At 34.6% G+C, this 14,061-nt stretch overlaps 2 protein-coding genes across 4 annotated transcripts in view; one reads left to right on the top strand and one right to left on the bottom strand.

The window, feature by feature from the left end:
• LOC138317680 (uncharacterized) overlaps nucleotides 1-636 on the bottom strand; it is a 46,436-nt gene extending 45,800 nt beyond the window's left edge. For all 3 annotated transcript variants that reach the window (XM_069259508.1, XM_069259510.1, XM_069259511.1), the window contains exon 1: nucleotides 500-636. The gene's annotated coding sequence lies outside the window, so the exon portion shown is untranslated. The remainder of the gene's footprint in view (nucleotides 1-499) is intronic.
• Nucleotides 637-988: 352 nt separating this feature from the next.
• On the top strand, nucleotides 989-11,694 carry LOC138317678 (coatomer subunit delta-like). The gene is made up of 12 exons (XM_069259506.1): nucleotides 989-1,128; nucleotides 2,166-2,205; nucleotides 2,415-2,638; nucleotides 3,050-3,229; nucleotides 3,707-3,909; nucleotides 4,088-4,179; nucleotides 5,220-5,292; nucleotides 5,655-5,820; nucleotides 6,038-6,185; nucleotides 6,871-6,979; nucleotides 7,404-7,608; nucleotides 10,002-11,694. Exons 1-12 carry the CDS (start codon nucleotides 1,126-1,128, stop codon nucleotides 10,089-10,091), a joined length of 1,533 nt encoding a protein of 510 aa, XP_069115607.1. The 5' UTR covers nucleotides 989-1,125; the 3' UTR covers nucleotides 10,092-11,694.
• Nucleotides 11,695-14,061: the final 2,367 nt, after the last annotated feature.

The raw sequence follows: 14,061 nt of genomic DNA, 5'->3' as shown, positions 1-14,061 counted from the left end.
TTTATGGCCTTGCCTTCAGTCAAAATATTATTACCTCACTCCAGGCTTAATTGAAATTTCATAATGAAATATTGAAGCAAATCAATATTGTTTTGATTTTTAAATACTCCGTAAAATGAAACTATTCTTTGTTCTAAAATCAGAAGTAGCAGATCCTTTGCATATCTTTTTGAAATGCTTTAATTTTTTTATGAAATAAAATACAAATAGACACATCTATATAAAATAATCTGACGATTGTTGATAATTCATGGTACATTGTGGAATATATAATTCTAAATCACCATAATGAAGTCGTGGAAACAATTAAATCCGTAAAAAATGTATCTGTTCAAACCCTGTTTAATTAATAGGCCGGCATAGTCTGATGAGATGGACTGAATCAGCATCTGCAACCAACAGGGCACCCGCTGACCTGTCAGAATCTCTTTTAGGCGTGTTCAAAACTGACAGTCTGGTCGCTTAAATGGAAATAAAAAGCACATGCAAGTATCCTTACCTTTAAATCAAATTTTTTGTCCCGAATTGCTGATTCGTTGTAGCCAATATACCTCCAAGATGGCAATGTTTACAACTTTAGTTCTTTTCTTTTATTGTTGATCAGGAAATCGGAAACCACCATTTTCTGTACGGTCACGTGATCGCCGGTGCGAGGAAAAGGGTGATTGGTAAATAAAATAAATGTTTAGAATAAAGACTGAAATAAGTACACTAGAAACACTGCAAACAACAAATAGATAATATTTTATCAGCATTGCTTCTTGTTAAGAAATTATTTCATTTCCAACACTTCCATCAGTCTCGGGGCAAATTTTATTTCCGGCGACGAACTATTTGATTCCGCAAAAGAAAATAAACATATACAAACACGTTAATAGATATGTATTTTTAACCAGTTATGTCTTTATATCAATAATTTACAATTTTAATAAATAAACATTGTTCGTTTAACTAAATAAACATTACAAATACACTTGGACATTCAAAATAATATGATTGATTTGCGGAGTGATATATGACTGGATTGACGTGGCTGTGCTGACATTCGTGTATTTGGTAGACGTACAACACTTTGGAACACGCTTACGCCGGATTTGACAGTTGATAAACCAACTAGTGGCAACCATGGTAATAACTTATTGTAATTATTTGTCATAAGTTAGAATAGATGTTCAAATTAACGTGCAGAATGTAAAATGTTCCAATTACGATGCATTAGAGCCTGTATATTTTGTCTACCGGTTTAACCCCCCTCCTCAAAATCATCTTCCCCTTGTCCTAAGTTATTAGAGAAAATACTTGAGACTACTGATCTGTAAGCCTATTTTATCTGCTTACATAAGTCTATCAGATCCGTTTGATCCACGTATCGGTTTCTTCACTATAGTTTAGAAGTGATTTGTTTACATTGTCATGTTGCTCATTGAACTTGTCAAGCAGATGAACCAACCCAGTAATAAAGTTGAGAAACATTTCCACGTCTACTGGCAGGCGACCAATGGTTTGCATGGTTACATGCGAACTTTGTGAACAACTTCATCTTCAGATAGAAGACGCAACCATGCAGGTTTCCAAAGTTTTGTACTGTTCAACGATCAATTAATTCCACACGAGTTTTCAACTCGTGTGGAATTGATTGTTGAACAGTACTGTAAAATTGTTATATCAGTAAATAATCTATCAAGCATTAAGTCCCCAGCAGCCTTACAAGATGATAGGCTGGTGAAAAGCTCTCGCCAACTTTCAATGGTCATTGCCACTGGAGCGTTATTCAAATAGATTCAAATACCTCTTGAATGATTTCAGCATCAAAATAGCTGGAATGTGAATAGCTGTCTGAGTATCTCTCTTCCTTGTAATTTGTAAATTCTCATATGAATGACGAGCAGATTTAGTGACTGAAGTTACTTTAAGAAGAACAATATCAGTTTCATCTAAAAGGTTGCTCCTCACCCAGAATCTATTATAAACTGTCCATTACATTATGCAAAAATATTGGACTGTCGGAGCAAGTAACATCACCTACAATATGTCAATGAAATATCTTAGAGAACAAAATAATACCTGAATGAATTATGATATGTCTCCACTGCATGTGATCTATGATCAAATTGTGTGTAGTACTGTTGTGTAGTTCTTGACTAAGTATGATATTTCTGCTACAGGTGCTGCTGGCAGCAGCAGTATGCAACAAGTCTGGGAAAGGTAAGATTTATCAGGATATCTTTCATATGGGAGTAACACTTTATTTGATGTTTATGATGGTATATAGCTGTATGTAAATTTTCATCAGATATTCATATATTCAGTTTACATTTACAATTGTTTTAAAAATCATTTTCATATCCAGTATTAAGCATTTTATAATGTTTGAATTAAGTCCATTTTCTAAAAACTTTTTATGTTTATTGCAGCGATCATCTCACGACAGTTTGTCGAGATGACCCGTTCACGTATTGAAGGCTTGTTGGCAGCTTTTCCCAAGTTAATGAACACTGGCAAGCAGCACACTTTTGTGGAAACTGAGAGTGTGAGATATGTGTATCAGCCTTTAGAGAAGCTCTATGTTGTCCTCATTACAACTAAAGCTAGTAATATACTGGAGGATCTGGAAACTCTCAGGCTATTTGCCAGAGTGGTACGTATTCTGAAACTTTTATTCTTACATCATTGCAGTAAGATACCAAAAATCATGAAACTAAGCAGAAAATCCACTTTTCAAGTTTTAAACAAGTAGCAAGTGACAGGGCTTTTTCTGGTGCTGATTTTTTTTGGTACTATTTACATGTACAGCTCATTATTTCATTCTTTCAACAAAGCTTCAAAACTGCAGTTTACCCCTTGATAACATGTACCTAATTTACCGATTTGTTTCTCAAAAGGAGGTAAAAAGACCCCTTTGTGTATAAGTGAGAAAAAGCTCCGACAGTGAATATTACGGCAATCCAACATAAGATTAATCTTGCATGATTAGTCATACATTTGATAGGGCTACTTCTTGGCATTTGCCTTTTACCTATATCATAGGTTTGACCATTATTTCGTATAGATACCAGAGTACTGCAGAAACATGGAAGAGACGGACATTGTTGATCAGGCCTTCCCGCTCATCTTCGCATTTGATGAAGTGGTGGCCCTCGGTTATCGTGAAAATGTCAACCTTGCACAGATTCGCACCTTTACAGAAATGGACTCTCATGAGGAAGCTGTTGCTAAATCGGTCAGAGAGGTGAGCAGATTAATAGTGACAGGATAGTGGAGAGTTAGACAGGGTTTAGCTAACTCACTCACATTAGTCTGACAGGGTTAAGCTGAATCAGTTCAATGAAGTTAGCAAATCAGTTTGGCAGGGTTAAGCAAAATTAGTTGGAGTAGATTGATGTGATAGAGAGAAAGATAATCAAAAACAAAGAATGACCTAATTCTGAGCAGTACAGGAGTGAGATAATTTACTGTTAAAATTATGAATATGATTAAGATAAGAGAAAAAGTACCTAAAATTGCCTAAAAGTTATCTCAGTGTGGTAGCCCTATAAGTAGGTAATAGATCTGCAGAAACAGGAGTGACATCTTTTTGATAGATGTAAAGTAAAATCATACAAAGGTAGGACTCTGCATTGACAGTCAAAAAGAATATGTAATTAATGGCTCTAATAAATAAATAGAGAAACAACATCAAAAATAAGCTTGCTTCTTGATATTATAGACACAAGAAAGAGAAGCTAAGGATCTCATGAAAAAACGAGCCAAAGAGCTACAGGCACAGCGTCGGGATGCTCAGAAGGGTGGAGGTCGGAGTGCTGGATTTGGAGGCGGGTTTGGAAATTCATCCTACTCGTCATCATCCCAAAGTTCAGTCATGGACACACCAGTTGACACTCCTAAACCATCATACACAGCACCACCCAGGTAACGAATGCCAATAGAATAGACCGTTAAATGGTTCATAAGGAAGCATTTCTAACTACCTAAAATAAAAATCTAAAATAAAAAAAAACCGCTTAGGGCTTCAATTGTTCACAGCTTACATTAAAACATGACACATCCAAGCAATCAAAGTGATGATCTAGAATTGTTTGTATTACAGCCGACCGTCTGGTGGAGGAAAAGCACTGCGTCTGGGCAGTAAGAAGAAAGATGTAGACACATTTGTGGGACAACTGGAGTCTGAGGGAGAGAGTATGTAGCTTCTTAAAAATTCCTCAAAACCATGCTTATTAATGTTTTCATGTAGTAAAACTGCTAAAGCTGTCATATCTAGAGAAAATTACTGTCATAAATAGGGCTCGAACAATGCAGTGATTGCACGATCCGACACATATCACGATATCTCGCCTATGATATGATACATATCACAATACTTTATTTATATAAATGGTATTGTCAAAGAAATAAACCACTTCAGAAAAGTATGACGTTACAATCTATACTCACTTACAGTTTTTTGTTTTTGTTTTTTTTTTTAAAGTAAACAACAACTTATTTTAATAGAGAGAGTTCTATATTGTCACAGATTAGAAATTCTTCTTTAGGAAAATAAGTCTGTCCACAGTGTTAGAACATAAAGCACTGCTGGTAGCGGTTAGCTATGTCACCGGCAGTGCTTGCTGCGAAATAAAATTGTTCTACTTGTCTTTCGGCCATTCTTTAAACTCACATTTCGCACTGATAATGTAATCTCATATCTGATTGGCTAACCATGTTTACATTCATTGCAAAACGACCAATCAAACGCTACCTAACACAGTGCTTGTATTCCTGGAAACCATACTCACAACTTCTTTTTTAGTTTTAGAATTTCAATCTTTCGATGTTTGTTTACAGGTATTCTAGAATTAGTTTAATGGATTTTGAAGTGACAATATAGGCTTGCTCTTTGTTTTTCACAACAATATAGTGGATCAATACCGTATTGTAATTTGGTTCTGTGGACTGATACTTGCATCGTGTTGAAGTGTACCACGATTCACCGATGCATCAGAGTATTGTCCCCGTCCTAGTCATGAAAAACACAAAAATATTTTTTTTTAATGATTTAAAGAAACCATAACTTACAAGAGTTAACAGAGACAGGTTGACCAATCAAGATGCTTTGTCCATAATCTACCAGTCATTGTGTTTAGAAATTGCTTTTGTGCCCTGTGTAGATTTGGTGGTGTGAATCTCTGACAATTCTTACGGTAACTGCATTAATATGTTGACTAATTCCATGTTTTCAGAGGTATCCAAGGCGACCACTTCTCTATCATCGACAGTAGCTAAGGCCAGCACACCAGCAGTCGACCAGGACGGGTAAGAGGCCATTTGCTGTGGAATTGGAAAATTAGTTGATTCTTTAAATTAAAAAGTTAAAGATAAATAAGATTTAAAAATATTTGTGATAAGTTTGCTATGTGAATCTTTCAGGCATTGTCTGATTGAAGAAAATGAGAGAGAAAATCAAACCATATTTGATATAACAGGGGTGTAAAAATTGTCATTAATACACTTAAGAGATGATCTCATTTGATTTCTTCACCCTTTTAACATAAAAACTGAAGGCTCTTGTACTATGATCATATGTAGTTACAGACCTGATAGTTTGAAGTCACAGATTTCACAATTCAATAATATAATTACTGTACTTAAACTATTGTGTAAACTTCTGTTTTAAGGGTACATATTGCAATAGAAGAGAAGATTTCTGTGTCTGCGGGTCGTGATGGAGGTCTACAGAACATGGAAATTCACGGAATGTGCAAGGTCAAGGTTAATGACTCCGAATACGGTCGTATCAAGATCAATATGGTGAACAATGATAAACGGGGCATTCAGATGCAGGTAAGGATACAGAAATCATGACTTAAGAATTCTGAGAAATTTTGTTTTAAGTCCAATTCCTTACAATTTTAGAACAAGTATTTAAGAAATTTCACAAAAACCTTTTTTTTTATAATTTCTTAAACAATTTCCATTGAAAATCTTAAAGTACTTAAATTATTCAAAAAGCAATTTGATTAGACAGAAAAGACTTTTCATTATCTGTATTTGATTTTAGACTCATCCTAACATTGATAAAAAGTTGTTCAACTCGACGTCGTGTGTCGTACTAAAGAATCCAGACAAACCTTTCCCAATTGGCCAAGATGTTGGTGTACTGAAGTGGAGATTCCAGACACAGGATGAGGCACTCATGCCTTTGTCAAGTAAGTCAAGATACCCTCAGTAAAGAATTTCCATCACATTTTCTGTCATATAAATAATCAAACTTCTTGATTTATAAGAAAGAAGAATTATCAATGAAAACAATGCTTTGGTTATTTTGGTTTAAACATCCTATAAGCTGCCAGGGTCATTATTAAGGATGTGCCAGGTATATGAGGCAAAGGAAAGCCAAAGTACTAGGGGAAAAAACACCAGCCAGCTGTCAATACCTGGTTATTGCTGCACATGTTTTGAACATGTTGTAATATGTCAGGACAGCTTAACCACTCGGTCATCAAGGCCCCTGAAGTATAATACATGCTATAATCCCATTGGGTGTAGAGGAATCTCCAACAGAAGAATTTATATTCCTGGCTATCTATACCAGTAGGGAGATGATCACATTTCTCCTTTTAGGAGAATCTATCAATGTGCTCTATGTTATTATTGTGGATGATTACTTTTGCCATAAAGATCATGTATCAAACACTTTGTCTGAGATGACAAGAGTTAAAGTATTACACCATAACGGAGACAGAAATATTTCACATAAGAGGATGATAGTGACAAATTTATCACACACTCCTGGATAGGACACATAAATAGTAGTCATATCAACATTTTTTAAAAGAATTAGAATAATTTATATTTGTAGTCAGGTGTTAATGAGTTGTTTCCCTTTAACAGTTAACTGTTGGCCGAATGAGACACCTGACGGCTGTGAAGTGAACATAGAATACGGACTAGAACAGACATCATTGGAACTTCAAGATGTCCTCATCACAATTCCGCTCCCGTGAGTAATGTTCCTCCATTGTAGATCAACTTATTTTGCATTTATCTAATCAGTTTCCATATCCAAACTTCTAGCACCATGTTCCTATAAATGGTGCACCAGTATCCTTATCCCTGTTATCGAATTGTTCTTGGAATATGATTATGGAACTACACTTGAATTTCGTTTAATTCTCCAGTCATATTTAATTCAAAATATTTGTAAATTCTTAACCATAATCAATTTCATTCAAAATTTGCAGATCTTGAATGTGAATTTGGTTATTCTCATGTGAATGATATATCTGTGAGTTTTCAAAGCGTTACTATGTTCACAATTTGATCCATGAAAAATTGAGAATTGGATGAATTATATGATATATAATTCCCTTATAGCCAAATTGGGAAAATCAGGAATATTGATTCCATTGATGTTGGGTTTACAGGTCTGGCGTGGGTGGTCCTGTGGTGGGCGACTGTGATGGCGAGTATAACTACGAAAGTCGGAAAAACCAACTACAATGGTCTCTCCCCGTAATCGACAAGTCTAATAAAAATGGCAGCTTAGAGTTCAGTATAGCTGGTCATCCTGACGATTTCTTCCCTGTTGAAGTATCTTTTGTGTCCAAATTGTCATATTGTGATTTACAGGTAAGTAATAAGCAACGGCTGAGTCGGTGAATATATCTACAGCATCCCAGGACTCCAAGGTTTATCTATAGCAGTTATTTGTTAATGATAGTTATATATTAAAAGGAATTATAACCAAAGATGAAGAACATGGTAACCTTTAATATACGTTGCCATTTGACTCAAATATGATTTAATATCCTCTGTAATGTCACTGAATTAAAATTCTGTATGTTGAACAAAATATTATAATTTCTTAAACAATTTCCATTGAAACTCTTTAAAGTACTTAAATTATTCAAAAAGCATAAAATAATTTGATTAGACAGAAAAGACTTTTCATTATCTGTATTTGATTTTAGACTCATCCTAACATTGATAAAAAGTTGTTCAACTCGACGTCGTGTGTCGTACTAAAGAATCCAGACAAACCTTTCCCAATTGGCCAAGATGTTGGTGTACTGAAGTGGAGATTCCAGACACAGGACGAGGCACTCATGCCTTTGTCAAGTAAGTCAAGATACCCTCAGTTAAAGAATTTCCATCACATTTTCTTTCATATAAATGATCAAACTTCTTGATTTATAAGAAAGAAGAATTATCAATGAAAACAATGCTTTGGTTAGTTTGGTCAAAAATCCTATAAGCAGCCAGGGTCATTATTAAGGATGTGCCAGGTATATGAGGCAAAGGAAAGCCAAAGTACTAGGGGAAAAAACACCAGCCAGCTGTCAATACCTGGTTATTGCTGCACATATTTTGAACATGTTTAATATGTCAGGACAGCTTAACCACTCGGCATCAAGGCCCCTGTAGTATAATACATGCTAATTATAATCCATTGAGAGTAGAGGAATCTCCAACAGAAGAATTTATATTCCTGGCTATCTATACCAGTAGGGAGATGATCACATTTCTCCTTTTAGGAGAATCTATCAATGTGCTCTATGTTATTATTGTGGATGATTACTTTTGCCATAAAGATCATGTATCAAACACTTTGTCTGAGATGACAAGAGTTAAAGTATTACACCATAACGGAGACAGAAATATTTCTCACCAGGGGATGATAGTGACAAATTTATCACACTCCTGGATAGGACACATGAATAGTAGTCATATCAACATTTTTTAAAAGAATTAGAATAATTTATATTTGTAGTCAGGTGTTAATGAGTTGTTTCCCTTGAACAGTTAACTGTTGGCCGAATGAGACACCTGACGGCTGTGAAGTGAACATAGAATACGGACTAGAACAGACATCATTGGAACTTCAAGATGTCCTCATCACAATTCCGCTCCCGTGAGTAATGTTCCTCCATTGTAGATAAACTTATTTTGCATTTATCTAATCAGTTTCCATATCCAAACTTCTAGCACCATGTTCCTATAAATGGTGCACCAGTATCCTTATCCCTGTTATCGAGTTTGTTCTTGGAATATGATGATTATGGAAACTACACTTGAATTTCGTCTAATCTCCAGTCATATTTAATTCAAAATATTTGTAAATTCTTAACCATAATCAATTTCATTCAAAATTTGCAGATCTTGAATGTGAATTTGGTTATTCTCATGTGAATGATATATCTGTGAGTTTTCAAAGCGTTACTATGTTCACAATTTGATCCATGAAAAATTGAGAATTGGATGAATTATATGATATATAATTCCCTTATAGCCAAATTGGGAAAATCAGGAATATTGATTCCATTGATGTTGGGTTTACAGGTCTGGCGTGGGTGGTCCTGTGGTGGGCGACTGTGATGGCGAGTATAACTACGAAAGTCGGAAAAACCAACTACAATGGTCTCTCCCCGTAATCGACAAGTCTAATAAAAATGGCAGCTTAGAGTTCAGTATAGCTGGTCATCCCGACGATTTCTTCCCTGTTGAAGTATCTTTTGTGTCCAAATTGTCATATTGTGATTTACAGGTAAGTAATAAGCAATGGCTGAGTCTGTGAATATATCTACAGCATCCCAGGACTCCAAGGTTTATCTATAGCAGTTATTTGTTAATGATAGTTATATATTAAAAGGAATTATAACCAAAGATGAAGAACATGTAACCTTTAATATACGTTGCCATTTGACTCAAATATGATTTAATATCCTCTGTAATGTCACTGAATTAAAATTCTGTATGTTGAACAAAATATTTGGGGTCCTAGGATTGATTTAGATAGTTTACTGGAATAGTCTCAATTTTTTGAAGTCCAACAATTTTCTTTATGCAAAATTCATGTTGCAAAACAAAAAAGGAATCTGTTTAAATTTAATACACTTGATAATGTTAAGATCACTGTATTATTAATAGAATATAGAAGAAATAGATTGACTGCTTTGAAGAGATTTTAATTTGTATTTAAACTTTAACATTTTATCGGTATTTGAATTTTATTTACCTTTTAGATTTCTGAGGTTCTGATGATAGATGGGGAACAGCCAGTGAAGTATTCATCAGAAACCCTGTTTTATGTGGACAAGTATGAATTTGTGTAGGGATCATATAAACTTGTGTATAAATTCATTCATCTTGAGAGAATATAACGGCACTCTGTCCAGGGGACCTGGTGGCAGGCTAGTACACACCGGACACAAATCTGTTGTTTTTGGAAGTAAGACAGCTGTTTCTGCCACTCTGGACTATCAGCCCCATTTCTGTGACTGAGGGTGTCTCTGCCAAGACTATATGACAGAATCTATTTAAAGACTATTTTTCTGTCATCACTGTACACATCGACACTGTGTCTATCAGGATTTGCATGTGCTGGATACCTAGTGAAAACAAGTGCTGAAAAAAAAATTTCCTCTCTGTTCAGGAATTTATGAAAGCGTGATATATTTTAGTCATCCATATAATTGTGATTCATCAGATGATTATCTGATGTTAATATGTTGGTCTTAATGTTATGACAATACAGGAAATTTTTTATCTCCCAGCCGAATGTCTGTGTAACAAAATTTAATATTTTGGGAGATGTAGGACGCAATGGTGAAGGTATATAGAATAAAACAACACAAAACATTGTAATCATTAAGATTGGGAAGGAAACTATTTGTTTCCTGTGATTTAAGGCCTACGCTTCTAGAATTTTAATGTTGAATCAAGTTGATAATACAAATTTAGGGGGATATTGTGTATATTTCTTTCTTGTTTTAGAAGTATTTTGAGAGAATATTTACATCTTAAAAGAAGAGGATGAGAGGATTTGAGGAGAGAGCTGATATATTCTTTGTTTAAATAATGCAGAAATTAAAGAGATAGTTTTCCCTCCGAGGATGATGAAAGGGGTTAACTACCTAGCCACCTATGTTATATCTTTACACATGATTTATAGACATCAGCAAATGGCTCATTTATGAGTGCATCCAGGGGTTTTGCTTAATAACGGATTATAAACTTTTCCTCTTGAATGCTATATACTGCCCACAGGTTCATTTACATGTACAGCTCATTATAGTTATGATGGGAAATACATTTGCCTCTATAATCAGGAGGTTTATTTATTATAATATAGAGAACTGATCAACTGTAAGGGTTTATTTATTTTCTATCTCACTTACCACTTAAATAGAATAATGAAAACTTTTTCTTATAATACAGTAGAATAATTAAAACTTTTCCTAATTTCTCAATTTATTTGCTAATATATATGGTGTGAAGTTGTATATTTTGGAAGAAGTACAAAAAAAATGTATAAAAAGAAATAATGTCAGAATAGCATAATGTTTTGGCTTATTTCGTTTTTGAATGTGAAAGAGATGAGAGTTGAGCATAAGACTAGTGGTATATGCGAGCTATAAAGAGACAAATGTTTGTTAAATGTCTGGTATCTGGGCAAGGTGGGTGCATTGGGGAAAGAGGTTTTCAAGGCTAATGAACGGAGATGGAATACAATGCCAAATGCTTGACAAACATAAATGGGGTGGGACTTGTATATTAACAGATGGGTGGATGAGGGGTGGGTGACACATAATTATATCTAAAGGAGGATGTGTGAGAGTAATGTGATATTTGTTGAGTCTGGGCAATGCTCGGCCTCACATGACTATGTCAGTCTATGTTGTAATATTTATATCTCAATAAAGACTGGGAACCACACATCGTGTCCGCTTTCTCATTGTACTTCAGAAAAGGTAACTCATACTAATAGATACAATGGAATTTTACTAAAGGATTGGATATTTGGTCAATTTGATTAAAAATAGATCTTCACTATATACTTCAATCACAACCCAATATATATCCTTTTCTGTTCTATAATAAAACTGATCGCTGGATTTGTAGTCTGGTTCCTGCCTCGGTTACCTCCCTTGGGAAGCTACACCAAGGACTGGAAGCAACCAACCATCTTGATTGGGAATCCCTATTCCACAGTGCACATCATATTTCATTATGGAGACAAGGGCCGTTTTCGATTATGAGGTTTGACTGGTTGGACCTAGTTGTTCATTTATGAATTTAAGACAAAACTGGTGATTTTACATTGTTTTCAGACGAGCCTTCACAAAGCCCTAACATGCCTGTATCATAAACTGCAGGTCCGTTAGTATATATACTAGGAATAATGACTTTCACATACAGTCGAACCGGTTGTTCCGAATAAACGAAAACAGCCCAGGAAACCAGTTAACTTGATATGTAGCTCTTCTGCTCCTGGAAGTTGGAGTTGGGAGATATTCCCAGAAGATTCCACTTTTGAGAAGACAACAGATCAATTTGTTCTCTTCAAAGTATTCTCAATTTCCAGATTCGAACCCTGGTCTGGTCGATACATCATCTCCAGTTATGTCCCGAAGGACCCTACATCTAGGAATTTGCAAGTGACAAGGTAGACATCGGTTTATTATATCTTTAATAGTCTGGTACCTGGTAATACAATTACAAGCAGTAACACAAGCACGCCAGTAACATATCCCAATACAATACTCAAGCTTACAAGTTCGGGGTTACAAAAATCTACACGATTATTGGTGAAGCTTTTAAGTACCAGAAATACAGATATTGAATGTTTATGCACAATCACATATATTTACCATAAATCTTACACACAAGTTGTGTATTTTTGGGTGAATCTGGAATTTTTCCAATAAAGAACATTTTGTGAAGTTTTGGAGTGATGTTTACTGCAAATCTTAGAATATTAGTGAAGCATTTGAGGCATCAAGATTTATACTGTAAATTTCACAATATCGGTGCAGTTTACATGTATACAACATTTATACAGGTTCTTGTATATATATAATAGGTACTTATCTGTGATCATGACGAATTTGAATATATAGGTACATTTAATACTGAAAGCAATTATATATGTAATGATATAACCTGAGATCAACGTAAAAAGAGGCAGGTGTCTGCACAAAGGTGATATAACTTATCTGATGAAACTGAGCAGAAATTGCAGTCCCACATGTAACTTTAGGACTCATAATCAAAATCTAAAAAATAATATGACGCTTTCAAACAATGCAGATATTTCTATTCATATAATCAAAACAAACAAAGAATCGGAGTGCCATTCCATTAAAACTTCTACCTGACCACTGGGCTACCATATACATATGTATATCACATCAATTCCACTTCCTTTATATTAACCTAGGTACTGTAATTAATCAACAATTAATTTGCCATCCTTAAATTAAATTACCTTAGCTGTTAATTAGATTTAAGCCATCAACCAGCAAAGCAACAAATCATGGAAGTGCCTGGTTTGGAAGTTGGAAAAAAGCTGGGGCACCCAGAGAATAACCATCAATCTACAGTCAGTACCTAGCCATTGCCTGATGACCAAGATGTGGAGGTTGTTTGAATGTAAGGCCATCTTAACTTTTAAGTAAGGGTAGATGTTTTATTGGAATAGCCATTAAAAGATTACCTCAATGAGTTAAAACATGCGTTAAGTTCCCACCTCACTGTCAACCATAATTTTACCATCAATCTCATATTTCAATCTCATGATTAAGTATTATCTCTATATTTGTATACATGTATTTTATATCACAATAAAACATGGTACATGTTATTTGTATATATAAAATGTAGTAATGATATCGGTAATCAAGAATTAAGTGGGGGCAAACTTTGCCAAAAATTTCAAACTATTTTTTCTAAATTTCTTTTGTAGTTTTCACGAGAATATATGGAAAATAATGAGTCAAATTGCTATGCAGAAAATCAGCAAAAATGAGAACCTCTGTATCTAAATATGATATTTTCCAATCCCCTCCTCCAACTCTTATATTACTTCATACAAATCTTTAGAATGTCACAGATGTCAGGGAATGTTGATAGTCAAAATTAATATTTTAGTTATTGCACCAAGATTTGAAACTTAAAATCAACAAATACATATATATTAACAAATTACAATATATCAAAATATTCTGATATTTAGCTATCAAGATATATCAACCTTCAATGCACCGCACTGAAGCGTAATAAAAAAAATTTTAATTTTTCATT

The sequence above is a fragment of the Argopecten irradians genome, chromosome 3 (genome assembly GCF_041381155.1).
Source record: "Argopecten irradians isolate NY chromosome 3, Ai_NY, whole genome shotgun sequence".
Taxonomy (NCBI): Eukaryota; Metazoa; Mollusca; class Bivalvia; order Pectinida; family Pectinidae; genus Argopecten; species Argopecten irradians.
Note: the sequence above shows the minus strand (reverse complement) of the source record. Positions and strands in the feature narration are given on the sequence as shown.